This window comes from Chelonus insularis, unplaced genomic scaffold, assembly GCF_013357705.1.
Source record: "Chelonus insularis isolate UGA/USDA-ARS -01 unplaced genomic scaffold, ASM1335770v1 contig_116_pilon, whole genome shotgun sequence".
Lineage (NCBI taxonomy): Eukaryota > Metazoa > Arthropoda > Insecta > Hymenoptera > Braconidae > Chelonus > Chelonus insularis.
The window spans coordinates 377,943-399,063 of NW_023276357.1; the positions used below are offsets into that span (position 1 = coordinate 377,943).

Consider the following 21,121-nt stretch of genomic DNA (forward strand, 5'->3'; position numbering starts at 1 on the left):
ATTACTTTTTTTAATTTTTATGTATATCTCTCTTAAAAACGAACAATCTATTTGAACTATTATCAAACAATTTGATAAATGTTATTTTTAAAAGTACTTTAATGATAACAAATATAAAACAATATGAATTGCGAATAACCAAACGTTTTAATTCTGATATAAAAATTAATTCTGTTGTTTAAATGGATAAAAATTTACATCGATTCTGCAGTATTAAATTTACATCATGTAAAGTGAATAAATGTTAACATGATACTTTTTTTACAGAGTGAAAATAAAAATTTTTATAGACTTTCATATAAATATATCAATCACATTTCTGTTCATATTATTCTTTTATAAGCTAATGCAATTAATAAACATAATGAAATTATATTGACATGAAGAATATTATTTTTTCAACTAATTTTCAAGTATAAAATTAGAAAAGAAATATTTTGTTAATTGATTTGATACTTGAATTGTCATTCTCTATAACCGAAAAATTAATTTCTTATAAAATTTGTCACTACTGAAACCACTATCAATGAACGGTATCCACAAAAAAGATACAGGCAATATCTCCGAAAAACATCTCTTGTAGAATGAATGATTGAATGCAATATCACTATAATGCAAATGAGATAAACCACTATCAGCCAAATTCATTTTATAACTAAAGAAAATTCATCAAGTATCCAAAAGTATTTCATCACAGTGAATAGTTTATTTATCAATTGAACTCCATTTTCAATAAAAATAATGAATGACTACATTCATGTTGAAAAAAGCTTTTTCGAGTAAAGCTTATATTTTTATGCACATAAATTCACCATAAACATCTCGTTCTTTAGTTCAATGTCAATATAAAAAGCATAACCATTATTCAACAATTAATTTTTTTTTGGACAAATATTTAGAATGAATTTGATAAAAAATGAAACGATTCAAAAATATTCATTGCAATAAAAGCATTGAGCTCTTTGGTAAACCCTTTCATGTAGCTTTTTTCCAATACTTCTTGACTTCTTTAAAAATAGTACAATACTTATAGCTTAAGGAATCTTGATCCAAAATACTCAACACCAATTCAAGCTATTCAACAGCTATTTCTAGTGTAACAGGTGTCAAAATTGCAATTCAATTTTTTCAAGCACATATTATCATTCTAACTAAGATATGGCTCATGATAATAAAAGTAAAATTTAATCCAAGTCTCTGTTTTAATAGCATACTCAGAATTTTGAATGAAACATTGAGTTTAAGAAAATTGACCTCATTTTATCTACCTACAAGACAATAGATCCACCCCTTCTGTTCATACCTTCCTTCCTTTTTTAAAATCCGCCTTGAGACTTTTAGCAATTATGCAGTCATGAACTTGGCTAGATAACTATTGAATGGTATTAATTTGTGACCTGATTAATTGAAATGATATAGAAAATTCTCATAATTGCTTTCACTTTAGGCTCGTGACTTTAAAGATAATCTGGAGTATTCTTTAATAAATCTACAAATAAAAAAATGGTATTCCTGTAATTAAAAACGATTTAAATGAATTTATACTCTGTTGAAATTCACTTTCAATTAATATCCAATTAATTGGATTGTTTTTTAAAAATAAAAAGGAGTATTTTTACTGAAACCTTCAACATAAATCGTTTATATACAGTCAACCACAAAGTATTGATAAATGATTTGAATACGAAGAGTGTGGTGCGAATCGAATTAAATCCCTAGGAATTTAGGCAAGTATTGAAGCAGTAAATTTTCCTAAAGGGTTCTGATTTGTGAACCGATTCAATTTCTCAAGGCTATGCATTCTATTACTATATACATAAATCTAGCTTAACGATGGCCAGTGTAAAATGAATGCGATTTGGATTTTATTTTATTTCAGCTCATTCGTGGATGTAAAAAAAGTTATTGAAAGATTGAAGAAGAAATACAAGTCGAAACAATACGCATATTGAAATATAAAGGGTTAACCGAACGTTCAAAATATCGAACGAAAGCAGAAATATCCAGTATTCAAACATAGGAATTGATTGAGAAAGAAGAAAGGTAGCTAAAATGTATGTAATGTAACAGACGTAATAAGAATACATGAGGTCACATAAATTGTTGATCTAATAAACTGTATAACAATGTAATTTTGGAGATTACAATTACGCATAATTCACGTCGTTTTCGGTTAAAATGACTATTATGCATGGCTTTAAAGAGACTATTTAAGAGACCTAAGAACAATAAAATTGGATGGAAATTGAATTTTTTCATTGAATGTATTGTATTCTAAATATTGATTAATTCTAGATTAAGCACCTATAAAAATACCGGTCACATAATATTTTTCATTAATCATTGCTAAAGTACCCAAAAAAGTAATTTTTAATTGAAAATTATTCCTACATATATTGCAAATTCATCGAATTAATTGACACATACCATATTTTTATCATTTATAATATTTCACTGTATTTTTACAATATATCCATTTCAATAAATTATGAAAATTTATCAACTTCAAAGAGTAATATTTATAAATGAATATAAAATTCTATATATATGTATTGAATGTTAGTAATTAATTATATTATGATTAAAATACTTTTAATAAAATATTTCGGTTTACGATTCTTAAGTTCATCTTTTTGGAGTTTTATAGAAAGGTTTGAAAGCAATGATTTATTGCTCATAAGTGGTCATAAGTTCATTGCAGCAATCGATACTTTATAAAGCTGAAATAATCAATTACTCTAGAACATTATAAAGTGTATAAGAAAATTTAAGTATCTGCAAAAAATAGAAAAGTTAATCTCTTACTCAACACATAATTCTGTCAAAAATGGTGCATTATTACAAATGGTTCTGTATTATTCACCTTTGTAAATGATTCCAATGATAAAGATATAAAATATCCGCTCTTGAAGGATATTGGTATTGTGGTTTTAATCATTATTATTATTATATATTTTTGAAGATCATTACTTAGCTCATACCAACAAGTATTATAAATATTATAATCGAGATCTGCAAACTGATAATAATTAGAGATAATTTTATTTCATTGAACTTTAAATGCCAGATTAAGTGTTACATTTGATCCAAATTTATTAATTCGTGTAGGAAATTCTTAACTTAACAACAAACCCAGACTGATCTAAATGGAACAACCAAGGATTGATCAACCAAAGCACATCAGTTCAAGTTTAATTAAATATGCGGCATCAGTCTTGGACTTGTCGTTGATTTCTCCATAGATAATCAAACGTAAATTTTTTACCCTTAGAATCATTTGATTAACTGCATAGCATGGTACAAATATTTGTTCTCCCACAGCAAGAAACGCAAAAATGATTCCAACAAAATCTATAGAAGTAATTGAAGTGAATGTCAGCACTTTGACAGCAGTACAGAACATTAATGAACTTATGATGTATTGCCAAAATATTACTTGTGAAAATATAGAATTGATATATTGAACTAAACTGTAAAGAATAATTTTTTCTTATCATCATTGATATGAAAAATCATTATACTTCATTTAATCAAATTTAATGAATATTAATAGAAAAATTGATTTACCTCAAAAGCTCTAAATGATGATGGACCCAGTGAGAAATCAATTGACGCTGAATCATGTGTCTATGAGCTTGAATCATTTTCTTAAAGTATGGTTGCTTCAAATTTGTAATAAGAATTTTAAACCGATGTTCCAGTATATATATTTGTGCATATATATAGCATACAAAACATGGCAAGATTGGATCAAATGCCAAGTAAATGAAGCCAGCATTTACAAGGACATAAAATTGATATACAATTGATGCCCAGTACAAGGTTGGAATTGAGGAATTATAAGGAAACCATCCTTGAAACAACAATAAATTTGGTGGATCCATCATAAATATGTGACTCATTCCATACCAGGATGTTGACATTAGAAACACCAACGGGTAACATAAAAAAATATATCTTTATAAAATTTATCTTTTTTCCAAATTAAACTATTAAACCCTTGAATGCATAATATTTTTAAAACTAGAAACAATATGTGCAAAAGTCGAAAAAAGTTGTCAAGTATCTAATTATAAAATGCATTCAAGAGTTGAAAAAATCAATATTCCGAACTGTTGGATAATCAAAAAAGTAACTCATTCCTATCAACTTTACAATAAATAGAAACTTACTTAGTATAACGATCATATCGATCATGAATCATTTTTTCCTCTTGATCTTGATGTACATAAGGTTTATTTTCTAGACGGTTAATCACATCTAGAATATCTCTACGAGAAGTAACAGCACATGAAATCTTAACCCATATAAGTAATACAACAAGAATTATAAAAACATTATCAACAATGACTGGAAGTGTCGTGTTTTTGATATCTATAGCCATTAGTCCAGAAAATACAAATATAAAGTTTGAAAATATTACTATTAAAGTGTAAATATTGTAAAGTTGTGCTTTCCAGTTATTCCATGTTATAGGTCGCCATAAGCCTGTGAAACTAAGCAGATGAAGATTTCGTGACAAAAGTGACATTATATCGTATACTTTTATTTTATAGAGTGACAATTAATAGAGACTCCTAGCAAGACTGTAATTTCTTCGTGATGAAGAATTGATTATTTGAGTCAATTATCTATCATCAAAAATAATTTTCTGTAATTGTTTGGAAGAATAGGAAAACGTTGACGACAATTTCACCCTTGGTTAGTTTGCATAAATGATAACAAACCTCTATAACATAGAGCTGTAATTATGGCTTGTAAAATCGATCATAAAACGATACGTCATCAGTAGTAGTTGAACTATGGAACTGCACACCGGAAAAACCCAAGTATATCAAGTCTTTAGTACATATTGAAACTATGTATTTATTTGTATAATATTTTATCTCAATGAATACTCAAAATTTATTAAGCCAACTCCAAAAAATATAAATAAATATGTAAGTATATTAATTCATTATATTTTACTAGTAATAATATCGTTATTAATACACTTTTAATGCAATATTTCAAAATATAATCTAAAATGTACTTATCAACACCATTAGATATTGATACACTAATATTATCAAGATCCTGAAAGACTTATAATAAAATTAATTATATAATTAAAGTGATATTATGTAAATGATTGCAACATTTTTGGAAAAATTTATAAAAAAAAGAAAACAATTGAAACTGTTGGCCAAAAACGAAAAACTTTGTTTCGATGAGAGCTTATAAAAGGCTATCAAATGTTATCTATCAATCAATTAAAATTGGAAAAATAATACGATATTGTTTTTACATGGGTTATTATTTTCCCAGCAATTTATAAAAATTGGATTATACCATGTGATAAAAAAAATTCCATTTTTTTACATGTACCAATAAATATATGAAAACAGTTATCTCTGTACTAGAGAAAAGTTTTATAATTTGCAAGAACGACAAACGTAAATGAAAAACTGTCAAAATAGCAAATTAGATGAAAAATAAATACAAGTATTATAAATTTTCACTTGATTGACTACAATTATGAATTACTCACAATATCTAACCACAATTTTATTCTCTATCTTCTTCGCCCACTCACGCTGAAATATATAGAATGGATATTAATTTTACTCTGTAACGTTTTGCTAGACACAAAACTGGATTAACATCATGATTCAATGACATTAATTGTTTTTATTTTATTTTCAATCGTTTTTTTTCATTCCCGTCAATTTCAACAAACAGTAATATTTGCTGGAAAATTAATTAAATATTTTTTCGTATTTGCTTTTGATTTTGTACTTTTTTGAATACAAAAGTATACTAAAAGTCATTGTAATAAAACAGAGAGTTTGGTTAGATTTATAATTGCATCTAAAAGGCCTTCCTTTGCTGATTTTTTTCAAGTTTTATATAACACAATTTTTAATTCTTTTAAATTGTTTTGATAGTAGATTTATTAAATTAATCTTTAATTATTTGAATAAAATATTTTTCTCAATTAAAAAAATTTTACATTCCTATATGTGAAAATACTTTATAACATACTAACCATGTCTGTATCTACTTACAGCTGGTTGTAAACTAAGTGGCAATGATAAATCAAAAGTCTGGCAATTAATGTAGTTTAATAACAAGATTAAAAATGATGAACATTAGTTGATTCACTATATGATTTCTTTTTTAAAAAATGGAAATTTAATAGGAGAAAAAATAATCAGAGAAAAACCAAAAAATTTCAATAAATAAAGCTTTTCTAGTCTCTGGAGATAAACTATCATTGATGTCCTATTCTAATGATAGTACACTACATTGAGGGTCGTTAATTTACCTCATCCCTTCTGTTCCAAGACTCTCTCTCACCATTGCGCCTGAATAATACTGAGAATACATCTGAATCTTAATAGGCCTTCATTACTGGTAAGGTTGACGCGACGATACTCTCAGGATGTCTAATAGCTTCATGCCGTCATCATTGTGGCACTTGTGGGAGTAATTTCAGTGATATCTTGACAAGCTATATCCAGTGCTCTCATTATATATATACGTGGATACGTGATACGAGGATGTATATTGACTAATCTCTGTAAGTAGCAATGTGAACGATGGTTCTTGTTTACTAAGGTACTGTCACAATATAACAGACTTGTTACTGTGTACACTAAAACGTAATCCACCGTATCTAGCATTTATTTGGTTATATAATTGTGTTTGAGTATTTAGGATCTAGTCCTGAGATAACACTATAACGTCACTATTTATGATGTCCAGTAATTTTGTTGAATAAAATCATGAAGATAACTAATAGAAGAGAGAACTGTTTGATAAAAGTATTTTCTTAGTTCGGTAAGTAAATTATTTGAAGAACATTCTGTCTTTGTACACCTTTTCGAAATTCATCAATTGAAATTTTCCACGTTCAGTTTCACGTCAAAAGTTGAAGAAATGTCTGTATACGACTAGACAAATATACCTTTTTGAAATATTGAATCATTTCTATAAATGTGTCGGTTGGAATTGCCAGAGGTCGTTGTGGAAAGTGAACTGTTTAATATTCTTTAATGACCAGAAGTATTTCTATATGGATGGCTTAATGTTTTATTATGTTTAAAACGTGTCATTTGAATGAAAACAAAAAAATCATTCTCAAATTTAAGAAGCAAATTTTATATCACAGATATGATTTAAAAAAAAGTATTCAACTGATTAATCAAAATTATTATCAATTAATAAAAATCTCATACTTATATTGAATACATACATAATAGCTTCACAGCTTTTAGTGATTTTTTCACTCTCAATGAAACATATTATGTTTTTTTTATACTTATAACAGCTTTGCCGAGTTTCAATAGTTTTTGAATTATGAAGTAAACAAGCCGTGATGAGTATGATCCTCGAGTTCCCATCAGCACTTTTCCAATATTTACTATCGATAGCCTTTATTTATTAATAATGAATATTTTTCTCTATAGAGGAAGAAATATCTTTTCATTTTTAATTTTATTAAAGAAATCGAACATAACGACTTGAAAAAAAATAAAAAGTAAAAATTACTGTACTTGACTTAAAAAATTATTTTACATTTTGATATTGGTCAATTTTACTTTTTCGATTGATAAAAATGTATGCTCATTCAATTAATTTTCATGATTTTTGGATTTATTACAAATCTTTTCTATCAAAGTGAAAAATTAACAATGTAGTTGTTGATAAACTTTCATAATTTGTTTATTTAGTAACAAATAAAACTGTTTTTCATTCTAAAAAATGCAATTTTATCATTAGAGTAAAATTCATTTCAATAGTTAAAAAAGCAATGTTTTATTTTATTTACACCCTTTAATTGCCAGTTAAAATTCAATCGAATTTTTGGCAATTCAACCAGTATTTTTATAATTAATTGAATAATAACATTCATTTTCAGATAAATATCGATACCATAATGAAGGTATGGATTTTTAAAAAATTGTCATTCTATTTTTCTGTGTAAAATTACTTTAAATGAATACATAAGTATTATTTTGCATGAACGATATCAAAACAAATAAATTCGATAAAAAATATGTGGCCAAATATTAAAAATAATTGAAGAATTAAATTACAACACAATTTTTTTTGTAAATATTAATTTAATGTTTGACTGATTGAGTATCTTATTTTTGAATTTAATGAAAATTAATTATTTTTCTTAGAACTCTTCAATATTTATGACAAACTTTGTAATAAAATTGAATCTTTCAATAAATGTCTGATCGCTTTCGTGAAGTTTATGAATATTAAAGATAAAAACTTGAGATATTGCATAAGATATAATTCTGTCATATGCAATCGATTGTCAATTTGTAACTCATATTTGAACATATGATTTATCTATTTCAATGGATGTTGTATTATTTGAATATTTATAAATACTTTGTTATGAATTAAATGGAATATACTTCAAACTATTTGTCAAATAAACATTTTATTTTTTTCAGTTATGAAACTTATTTATAACTTTCAAAAAAAATAAACTTATAGAGAAGCTACGTAATTTAATCTGTATCCCAACATTTATCGGTCTAATTTTCTTAAAATAAATAATTAACCAAACGACATCTTTCGATATTACTTTTTTTCGTGAAAACTCAATTACTGATTTTAGTAATAAGAAAAATTTTTGGCATTAAATACTCATAAAATATATTTTTACTTGTATTAAAACCTCATTTAAATAAATTTTTAAAAAGAATCCAATTTTTGCTCTGTAAAAACAATTTGGGATAAGCTCTGGGTCTCATTAATAAACAATCATTCTCTGAAAACGGATAAATCGTTAAATTTAACTTCCTCCACCCAAAAAGAAGTTTTACCAAATTTTAAAAGCAAACAAAATAATAAATTAAAAGAAAATTATGTCATTCTCACTAATAAATCAATCTACGAAAGTAACTTTTTATTTGGACTAAAATGAATATTACATGAAGTCGTTTTAGTTATCAATACGACCAGCAATGACTCTTTTCCCCAGTGACTGGCAGCTATGAGAAAGTCTTTTCGCCACAGGAATTACGAAATAAAATAAAACTTGGAAACTTGAGGGTAGTGATACTCAATCAAACTGTCTTGCATTCTAATCGAATGTGGAGGGAAAATCTTGAACATAGTTAAAAAAAAGGGTCATATCGGGTAGTGCCATGAAAAAAATTCTCTGGCGATCGAATTAAAAAGATAATTTTCAAGCAAAGAAAGAACAATTCCAACATTTTTCACATATATCCTGAAGCATTTCTCACCAGGTAAAGAATCTTTTGCTTGGAATGAGAAGTTTAGATAAGACACACAACCCTCAAGGCATTCACTTTTCCCTAGCAATAATTTGCTCTTTCAACCATGGCCTAAGGTCAAATTTTAATATAAAGAAGTTTTACATCAAGAATTAAAGTTTCCTCCGCTAACGACATACTTATTCCTCAATACAAAAAAGATTTATTCAAAATTAATTCAATGAACAAAGTATTAAGAAATTTTATAATTATTCTTTTGTTTCAAGACATGTCTAACGATAAGGCATCATCGGATTCCTTTGTAACCTAACACAACAAAAGAAGCCTTAAATTATCTTATTCAGAGGAATTTAGCAGATTATTCACACTATAATCTCACTTTAGAAACTTGTCATGGATGTTATGATAATCACGTATAAAATTTCGCCCTATGAGATACAAGATCGTATGGAGCTTTAAGTGAGTTTGTTGCATTTAGTGGTATATCCTTTTGCTGGTACATGCATTCAAAGTTGCTAGGCGTACACTGCAAGGCATACAATGCAATCGAGCCATTGTTATAAAGTTGAACATCAAGTTGAAGTTCGAATGATGAAGGTAATGTTGAGTATCCAACACTTTTAGTTGTCATCCTACCAAACGATGAGTATTATATGTATTTAAAAGTATAACAGAATCTAAGCCTATACTACTATATTTATTAAATGCGTGACACAAGGGAAGAAGGGAAGAATCATCAACGAGCAACCACATATCTCAATGTCGATTGCGTCATTCATTCAAGTTATTATCAGCACTTGTAATACAACTTGAATGCTATCGTTATAGAAATTATAGAAATTTTACCATGTACAAACATCAATGTAATTTGTATTATCACTACTTTATGGTAAAGTTTTAATTAAATTTCTACAACCCATTCACTTATGTAATACGTAATTCAAATATCAAACGCAATCGTTAGAGTTGAAACAAAGTATTGCGAATATGAAAAATAAGCTGATGTTTGTTTTGGAGAATTTATAAATATACATTTTTGAAACTTTCGTTCATATTTTTTTAAAGAAATTCTGTCACGAATGATATGAAAAAACAGTAGAAAAAAATAGGGTTGATTCTAGAATTGGTAAAAATTTTTTAGAATCATCAATGAATCTTGCGGAAAAATATTAATTTGATAGTTTGAAATTATTTTTTGTTAAAAACCAATATTAGTTCTATTGATAACAAGAATTAAATGTATGACTTTTATTTATTAAGAATATGAGGGATAGTGTTATCTGATTGTAATGATATGAAAATTGATACGATTTTTGTGTGTAAATAACGAGAATAACTGCGAAGCTTTATATTTTAATTAATAAAAATTAATTACATTATGGTTTCCTGATTTAATAATTGTTAAGTGTCAATATTAATTGACTTTTTGATAACTTCTCGAAGAAAAAATTTTCTTCTTTTGTAAATTTAATATGGATGCCAAGCATGTTTGGTGTTAAATTGTTATTCATAAATCCTTAAATTTGCAATATAATTATTATATCACAAAGATGTAAAAATACAAAAAAAAACATATTATACTGAACAAGAGATAACTTAAATAATTATTATTAAAAAAATAATATCTGTTCATCTTCATATGGTTTGGACAAATTTATTATTTAATTGTAGACCTCAATTAATAATAAATCTGATCAAACTTTTTTAGTATTTACACGTTTATTTAACGTAAAGTAATATATCAATCACTAGATAAGTAGAAGATTGGTAAACCTTTTAACAAAATTGTCGGAGTAATTTTTAATCGAAAGATTTGTGATGTTAGTTAATATATTTGAACTTAACTGAAATATTAGAACTATTTTGATCAATGAGTATGGTAACTCGTATAGATTAAGTATGTGTACAGCATGAAGAACTTAAAATTTCTGCTCATGCCATAGCGATAAGTTATATAATACTGGTGGATTCCAAAGTCGTGGAATTTTCCCCTGAAAAATAAAAGCAGTATTGCCGTAGGGACTAACGGCTGTAAGCATGGCTTCGCATACACGAGCACTGCCAAAGCTATTATATTAATAATAGATGAAACAGAATGTTTAATTTGAAGTACACTACTTAAAAATAATTAAAAAAAACATTAAAATATTGAAATACATTGTAATTACTACTGCAATGCAATGAAGCATGGGAAGTAATTAAGACGATGGACTATTTAGAAGAAAAAAAATGAACGTCAAGTAAAAACCATGTCTAAAAATGTTTGTAATAAATTCTATGTTGAATTCTGACCATTTATATGAGATTCAGAAGTGTGGCATTGTGAAAATTTTCGCCGGTCATCCGGAATACATCGTCTGAGTGTAAGGAAATACATTTACAAGGAAAATTAATGTTTCGTTTTCTGTTAAATTCTTGTTTCTATTCAGTGCTTTCAGATTTCTTAGTGTATGTACAGAGGAGTTAAAAAGGTGTAAGACATTTATAATAGTCATATGTCAAGATACTTTGGAAAAAATGGTTTGCAAGAGACCTTTATCACAAATATAATGTTGCAAAAAATTTCATTATAGCTGCTAATTCTTGGTAAAGTATGAATTACACTGATAAAGATTAAGCAATCAATGTTGGTTGATGAAGCAATTAATTCTCAACCTTACAATCGTCATTATTGTCATTGCCATCTCTTGCAATGTAATTATTCCTTCACTCACAAATATATGTTTAATTATATGATTTCTATTAATTCTGTAGTTTTTATAATAATATAATGAATAATTTAATAAAAATTTAAATTGCATTGCTTTTGAGTATTTCAATATTGTGTAATAATTGTCACAATCATTCAAATCTATTATAAAATATGAATACGATGTCTTTACATAATCCAATTAACTTAAAAAAAATTTTGTTAATATTTTATACTATTCAAACGAATTATTTCAAACTACATTTTTGTAGTCTGCCTTATTTTCACGATAAAAAAAAAGGAAATAACACGTCGCTCTGGTGGAATATTGATGCAGTATTGATAACAACAAGCCAAAATAAAATCTGGGGAAAGAAGAAGAAGATAATAATAATAAAAATTCATGAATTTTTGCTCGATTATTGCTTTTTGACTCGAGGTTATACATATTTGAAGTAAGTAAACGTAGTGTTTTGTCACCTTAGGCAAATCGACCTGCTTACCTTCATCCTCACCCAATTCAAAGTCCTTCACTATGGCATGAGGAAGACAGTATGCCTGAAGGGTTTAAAGCATACAAACTCAAGTGTTTACAGAACACGCGCGAAACTTACCACGCACTCAGATGATCGTCCATTCCCTGTGCTTATAAGCCTCGGGTTAACATTATTATTTAAAAATATAACAAGTCTTTCACTTGAAAAATATTATTTTCAAAGAAAATAAAAATTATAACAGATAGAACAAAAGCTATAAATTTTTCTTTTAATATAACTACCTTAATTAAATGTGCATTTATATGTATATGACCTGTCGATGTGAAATAAAAATCGTTTTATGTTAGGAAACTTCTTAAATATATTAAAGAACAGAACAGAATAAAAGTAAAGAAAACCACAAATACTAGAGTATAAAGAAATTCTGCTGTAAAGAGAAATTGTTTGAAAGAAATAAAATAAGTTGCTCTCTAAAAGCTGCCTAAGTGAATGTTACATTAAAGGAAATTCGTTGTTCAGAGTGTATAGATGCAATAGATTTGTAGTTTCACTAAATTCTATCAAATTTATATTTAACAAAAATACTATTTTATTGAATAAAAAGAGGAAAAATCAATTTTTTATTAAAAACGCAATAAACAAATATTTGTTTAAAAGTAAATATGAACAACATCATTATATTTTAACGAGCATCTTGAATTGGCATTAATGATATTCTATAACATACGAGATATATAAAAAATATGTTCAAACTTTTTCCACGTGAGTTGGAAAATTATTACAGCAATAATTGTGGATATGAAAAAGTGAATTTCAGTTATAAAAAATAACACTATGAATAAAACATCTTTGATAACAAAGGACCCATTAATTTTTAAAAGAATGAACAATTTTTCATATTGCATATTAAAAACCAACACTTTATGAACCATAACAGCCTTTTGTTGCAAAATTCTATCTTCCTTATCTAAGTTATGTGACTTCTACGATATAGATACCCCAGTCTAATGTCCTTTGAATCAATTAATATAGTCAAAATTTCATTCGTAAAAGCTGAATATCATTTTAATAAAGATAAACGAAATTATAAATTAGCAGTATCAACTAAAATGATAAATATATTATACCTTCATACTTTCAAATTTGGCAATGAGTCTCATGACATGTCTCGTCGACATCGTTAAAGCACTACTAGAAAATCGAAATCAAATGAGTTGGTTGATACAAACATTTACTCAACTGATTAACTCAGTAACGAAGCACAAAACTTTTATAAACACACCAGAATGCTTTTGGTACTCCAACCAATTCCCACCGTAAACTTCCGAACCTATAGAGTGCAAAAAGTATTCTCTGCAAAAACTTGAAATTCTTGTCGTATTTTTCTTTGCTCGAGAACGTTTACTGACGTCAAAAGTGAATCAACGATAAAACCAGCAATGCAATTAAAAATTACATTTTTTCTGGTAGCATTTATTACTACCTTCTCCTTCCCATTAATGACGATTTTTTTCTTTTAATGATTCATTAAAGTTGAATTCTTTTGTATGACGTCTTATAATGAGCTTTTATCTTAACCAATCATAAATAGCTATTGTTTCACCACTCATTTATCACATATTATATTTTTTAATGTCTTTATACAGATTGCACTTATTTTTAACATCTTATTATGAAACAAATTTTTCTTTTATCTTGATGATTTCATGTGCGAAGATTTTATTACAGATCAAATGTAGTGAATTGTTGTGCAGTATTCCTAATGATGGTAAATATGTGTGGAAAAAATGAGCATGACTTTAATGAAAATTAGCTATTGAATAAAAAATAAAAAAGTCTTTTGAATTTTTACACTAAAATATTAATGAGTCATTTACGAAGATTTCAATGCAAATAACCAACTCATTACTCAATTTATTGGAAAGAAAAAACTGTGAGGAAAATTGAAACTTAGCTTTTCTTAATGGCTTTTATCAAGAATTCAATTGTAAATAATCATTTTGATTGATAATTTTATTTTAATTAATCATACCATAATTAACAAATGAATGATGATTGTTTAACGATGGTAAACTTAATTTGAACAAAAATATTTAATGTGTTGAAGCCAGATTTTTACTTTGATTAATTTTTTCTTTAATTTAAAAATAGTACATTTTTAGTGTGGAACAATTAAAGCTTTGCTCGATATATTTAGCTATTTAGCAATAAATAATAAAATTATCTGTTAAAATTCATTAAGCCTCCATTAATAACTAGTTCTAAAAAATTTTGTGTCAAAAACTCATTAATTTTAAATCATATTAGTGAATAATGGTGAAAAGAATGAAGAACAAGTCAAGTAATGATTTCTATTCTTATCAATTTTGATAGTGATATCAGTCCCAATATACAATTGTCATACAGCAATTTCGATCGAGGAATTCAATATAATCAGCTGATTTAGTAAATAGTTTTATGGTAGTAATATAGTAGTTGGAAGGTAGCTCTATATTGTTATTAAATTATCTAATAACATTACTACATAGATATGTGGGCATATGTCATTGCTACTTGGAATAATACACAAACTGTTTGAGTAATTTTTACTGGTATTGTAAAAAAGTGTATTCGTTCAGAAAGAATTGAATTTTTTCTCTAAATTCACAAAAAATAATAATTTATAAATCAAAATTCAATTAAAATAACTTTTTTGTAAATTCCTCGTACCTAATTCTTTTTTCAACGCACGTAAATCTAATAATACAACTGATTGATTGAACGCAGCACAAAGCGTTCTTCCTGGTTCTTCAGTCTGATTTTATCACAATTAAAGTGTATCGCCGATAGAAGTGAAAGCCTATCTGACAAAGCGTTGAAACAATCGTATGAAAATCAAATAAAAACATGAGGATAGTTGAAAACAAACCTTACACAGACGGTCACGTATCGATAACTGTATTTTCAGATTCGTCCGCAAGTATTTTCCATTCTATCGGCATATACATACGTTCACTTTTCTCTCTTGCATTTCTGCAATATCACATTCTTGGCCAGCTATGACGGAAACGATACGAAGAGTATAATCGAATGTTATGAATGTGATAAAGTAGTCAATACTTTAGAAATATGTGATATTGTCCGTTAACGTTTTTATTTTTAAGATAGAGACTATCAAAAGTGTGGGAATATCTTTCACAATATATTACCTTGTTCTGTTTTTGTGCTACCAAACTTGTAGATCTCAAATTTATATCCTAAAAATCTCAGATATAAATTTTCTTTATGGTTATTATTTTTTACATAAATAAAATTAGATTATGTATAATTTCTCTATGAAAGCTTCCATGAAAGCATATATATTTTTGATGTCAAAGAACTGAGAAAATAGTGAGTATTTATATAATGAAAATTATACAGTAAAATAGACAGAGGATTTATATGAGCCAGCTACCTTTAAAATTGACAATGAATATCACTGAGATAAATTGAAAAGAAAAATTTAAATTCATAATAAAAATATTTTGTGCGTATGCTTCCATTATTCAAATTATTCCCTTTGGAAAAACTTGATGGTACCAAATTCAAACTAAAAATTCAAAAGATTTGTCAAGAATAAACGAGGGTCGACATAGTACGAGCATAGTAAAATCATTTTCATGTTTTAGTGGAAATTCTAATAAAATTTATTTTAATAATTTATTCAGACTGGTGAAATTGTTTGATGAAAAAAAAAAACGACTGTAACTCTATAAGTGTAACTGTTTAGTCTACTGATCATTACATGATTCATTTGAATTAATTGCAAGTTTTATTAAATTTTCTTTAAATTTAATAAAGAATTAATTCCATTAAACTTCACAAGAAGACTCGACAGTTCAGAAAATTTAATCTAATTTTTTGAGTTTCTTTCCTTTCAGTTGAATGTTTTTCCAAAAAAAACTCTTTAAAAAATAGTTAAATATTGATATTAAATATCCATACGATATGGAAAAAATAGTTTTAAACTGTTTTTAAAGATTAAGTTATAAAATTATTTTCAATAAAAAAAACGGACGAATCATTTATAAATCAGTCACGCATTCATTTATAAAACCCTGTGGTTTATAATCTGCATTTCATTTTTATTCAACCCTTAACTACATGCTATGTTCAAATATCTACTACCAACGAAAGTTGCATTATTTTTCCCAATTGAATTGTTGTCAATAGATAATTGAATCCAACTTGTTATTGGAGTGTATGCTACTGTCAGTAAGAAATAATATTGACTCTTTAATTAATTACTATATTTTTGGATATTGTAATGAAATTTACTGACTAAACAAACTGAATCATTATCTTCTCTCAAGTATAAGATGAAAATTTAAATTTTTTATTCCGATCAGAAAGGAAATAATAATAAATAATTTTCTTATTTAGAATTTTGTTGTTTTACAACCTAAAAACCTAAGTACTTTAATGTTTTAGTAGAAAAGTAGAAATATAAAAGAAACTAGTACATACACTAATAAATATTTATAACAATAGATAAGTTAATATCAATTCGAATTAAGTAATTTTTCATATTATAGACCTATAAATAATTTTTTTTTATAGATAACTATACGTAATTTACTATCAATCGAATTGAACTACTCGACTCGTTAGATTTGTTTCACACAGTTCCAATTTCATCTGTCCATCTATTTGTAAATCACACTCTAGCAATTTTCTCTTCCTCCCACCTTTTTTTTTATTATTCGAACTCTATTTCAAAACCATATAACTAGTTGATTATACATTTGATACAATTTAGTCGAGTAATTGGTAATGTAAAAGATGAAAATACATATAATCAAATTTTATCTGATTATACAATATAACTTGTCATATTATTTAACATGACAAACTGACAAATATTATTTTCTACGTTAGATTATTCGTATAAATTATGTACAGAATATAAAAAAGCTGAATAAATTCTCAATATCAGCATAGATGTTTATCGACTTTATGTAAATCACTTCAGTTCCTATGGGACGTACATACGTAAAAATTGTACCAATCAAATTGGATTGTATGTCACAGGAATTTATATGATTTTCTCTTAGAGACAAAAATTCTTTTCAACCTCTTCAAAAGTCAAATTAAAGGTATCTGAGCGATTTAATAAGCATAATTAATATCATTTTCTATGCAGAATATTCACTGCTTAATTTTCAGAAATTCTTCAAGACGTTTAATGAATATACATTATCTCTTATTAAAAAGTTAAATGAAATGAAATCAGTCAATCAAATGAAATGAAAAATTCCATAAGATGAATTAATTTTCTATTAATATTAATTGCATTTAATTTTGATCAATGCTGTATTAAAATTAATTACATTATTTGTATCAATTTTTAATTGTAAGTCTTAACAAAATCAATGATACAACGATTATTGAAATTAAATAGAGTGCAACAAGTTGAATTAAATGTTAATTTTCCATATAAACATTATTCTGTATAATGAAAACAGAATTGTTCACTACATAGCGGCATAATGCCAGGCAAAAGATCATTTTACACAATGAAATTGATGAAATGGTAGAACACAAAATAATTCACCACAGTGACATAAATAAATCAAAGTCTAATTAGAGATATTCATTTCATAAAGAGCAAAATGTCAAGTTACATTTGGAAGAAGTCATATAAATCAAATGAACAAGTAATATAATCCAGCTCTAAAAATAGAAGATGATTGTAATATTATATCTTGCAATGCTTTTAATACCTTCTCGAGTCTTTGATCTCATTGGTATAGGAATTTTTTTTCACAAAACCACTAACTACCCACCAACTTGAGCGTCATGAAAATGAACTCTTTTGCAAAAGTACTAAACGAAAAGTTTTTGCGTTCTAGATTTCTTCTTTAAGCTTTCATCCTAATGTGAATGGCAAAGCACGTGCTATTCTTACAACCACTTTATACAATAACAGTATTTTAACTAGGAGAATAGTGTAATAGTTTCATCAAAAATTGTAATCAAAGTTTAAAAAAAAATTGTAATTTTAAAAAATGTCTATGAATTAAAAAAATAAATAATGAAGTAAATATTAAGTGTATTCAGTGAAAGGAAAGCAGCCTATAGAAATAAAATAAAGTCCAAGACTTACCATAAGTAGCTTAACCTTGTTAACCAAAGGGGATGTTGTCAGAAACTTGTTGAAGACAGTCAAGATTTTCCCTTCCAACGTGGCAGCGCTTCCGACGTCTTGCCCTTGCGAGCATCCGGGCCCGATCTCGCTCCCGGTCTTTGTCCACAAACCCTGACAATCACGATCAAATAGGGGTACTTCTTCCTTCTTTTCTTCGTCTTGTTTTTTTTCCTTGGCGCTCTTAAAGCTCTGATGAGTTCCAGGTAAAGCACCAAGAATTCTTGATCGCACTTCCGCTTGTGATTCCGTTCCTTAGCGTATTATCACGCACCAGTCACATTAATTGCATCTACAGATTTCTTAATTATTCCCCTTTTTTCGTATTCACTAATTACTCTGGATTATTCTTTTTTAATCTTCCCAGATTTTACTTTAATTCCAAGAGTATTTATATTATCTTGCTTATTCTTCTTGCAAATGCTTTGATAATGATAGTTCAGAGTTTTTCTACTTTTTTTCGTCTTCCATAAACTACGAAATGTGCAACTGCACTTTTACGCTTTCTTCCAGAATTTGAAACATCTCAGAAAGTCACTATCCAGCGATTGTTTCAGCTGAAAAAAAAAACTTTCTGTTAATAAAAGTGAAATATTTTTTATTTTATTGGAATTTAAATTAATTGGAGGTGATGATAAGTAAAGTGACATATAGGGATCATAGTACAGTAGCACACTTAGCGTCTAGATGACGTTGGGAAAATTAATGGAGTTAAGCAGGAAGTGCTGGTGCTAAAAGGATAAGATCAGAGTAGGGAGGATTTATATGTCAGAAGAGAATTAAGGAGAACTTGCTAACACAATAATGTTCATAACATGGTGTATGAATTTCGTTAGTACAGATTCTTTATCATTCATTTAATCAATAAGATACTATTAATATAAGAATTTTTTTTCATCGCGTGTTCATTTGATATTTCAGGTGGTTGTTTCCCGTGTGAGAAGTCACTTTTTTTCTGTTCAACCGTGTTTGTTTCACAAAAAAAAATACTCTCCCTTCTACCATTGGCTGTTGTACGTCCACCTTTTATTGTTTGTTCGTAAAATACAAAAGATTCACTCAGGTACGGAGCTTGGAGCGTTTATTCTTACAGATCTTTAATGTAGCTAAAAGTTTAGATTAAAACAACTTGCCTTCGGTGGTGAAAAGTAAAAGAAAATGACTCAACAATGGGTTAACTACAAAATCCTTGCATAATGCAAGGTTTGATTTGTATTCACCCTAAAGAGAAATTACAACCAACGGTGTTTGTCTCCAAAATCACCGTACCGGAGATGAGATTTTTTTGCTCGGATGCCATGCAAAATTTTTTAATGCCATTGAATTTAATTATTTCAGATAATTTTTTTAATGAGGTTTTGTGCGAAATAAAAAGTATTTTCTTATAGTAACATTATAAAATATTTTTGAAGTAATTAAATTATAAACAATAACTATTGAAAATACAATTACTTTCTGAAAGATAATTACTTACAAGTATTTTTTCGCCGGATAAAAGAGCTTAAGAAAGAGTCAATCCAAAATATTATAACACGTATCAATGAATCATTTCAAGTTCTCTGTTATGCATCATTTTAATAGTGACTCGAAAATTGACAGCTACGCTTATTTAAGAATCTAGCAACTGACAAACTTGCATGCATGTTTTTTAGTATAAAAATAAGATAGAAAAAATGGAAAATATAGACAGAAACATAGAAATTTTGCAATCAGATGAAAATATCTAGGGTATCGAAGCAGACTGTTGAAAACTTCTCAAGGACCACACGTCAGCTGTATATATAGGCTACAAATTTCTTCAAACTTGGTCAAACTTGTAGTGCAGTTTGAGAAAATTGAGCCTATTATACAAGAAGATAATAGAAAGTACCAAGTAATTATTTGACTTGCAAAAAAAATCAATTTATGAAGCTTTCAAAATAAATTTTTATATCATTACTTATTTTCAAAAGTCACTAAAATATACTTTTTAATTTAATGTATTAAATTATTCTAACAATTTGAATAAACTAAAAAGAAATTTCATTTTTCAAATGAGAGCTTTGAAAAATTTCACATCACATTTTTTTATCTGAATGGGCCATTGAAATGTTTCTATGAATAAAATTCAATAAAAATGCTAATGAATGATAACATAAAAATTCAAGAATCATAATTATAATAATGGCGATCAATTCATTAAAAATTAGATGAATTTAACATACTACTGATGTGATATCTACTTGAAAAAATAAAATTAAGTAATCTTGATCAATTAAATACCTCAATAGAATAACTATAATAATTGCATTTTTAATGAAAATACATTAAAATAATTATTTGCAAAAGAATAGTTGATTAAGTAAGAATATCCCTGAAATCACGTTAGTAAGGAATCAACGAGCGGCCGGTTCGATGCCCGACGTTGTCGCGGTCTAAACGGCGACTGAACTCTGGAGAATAGGCTGTGTCGCTGCGGATCGTGCATAGTCGAGAACGCGGGCGCGAAATCGTTAGACAGAGAAACCCAGGTAAAAAAATACCGCAT

At 27.2% G+C, this 21,121-nt stretch overlaps 1 protein-coding gene across 3 annotated transcripts in view; it reads right to left on the reverse strand.

Annotated features, from left to right (window-relative positions):
• The window catches only part of LOC118064108 (probable calcium-binding protein CML13), a 47,653-nt gene extending 26,650 nt beyond the window's left edge, over positions 1-21,003 (reverse strand). The window contains exons 1-2 of one of the 3 annotated variants that reach the window (XM_035078526.1): positions 20,857-21,003; positions 18,556-19,151 (exon numbers count right to left, since the gene is read on the reverse strand). In XM_035078526.1, the coding sequence (XP_034934417.1) occupies positions 18,556-18,558 (3 nt within the window). In that variant the 5' untranslated portion in view covers positions 18,559-19,151; positions 20,857-21,003. Of the gene's footprint in view, positions 1-13,558; positions 13,623-13,713; positions 13,851-18,555; positions 19,152-20,856 lie in introns of those variants that run through there. The other 2 variants (XM_035078518.1, XM_035078509.1) reach the window with 2 other exon arrangements.
• Positions 21,004-21,121: the final 118 nt, after the last annotated feature.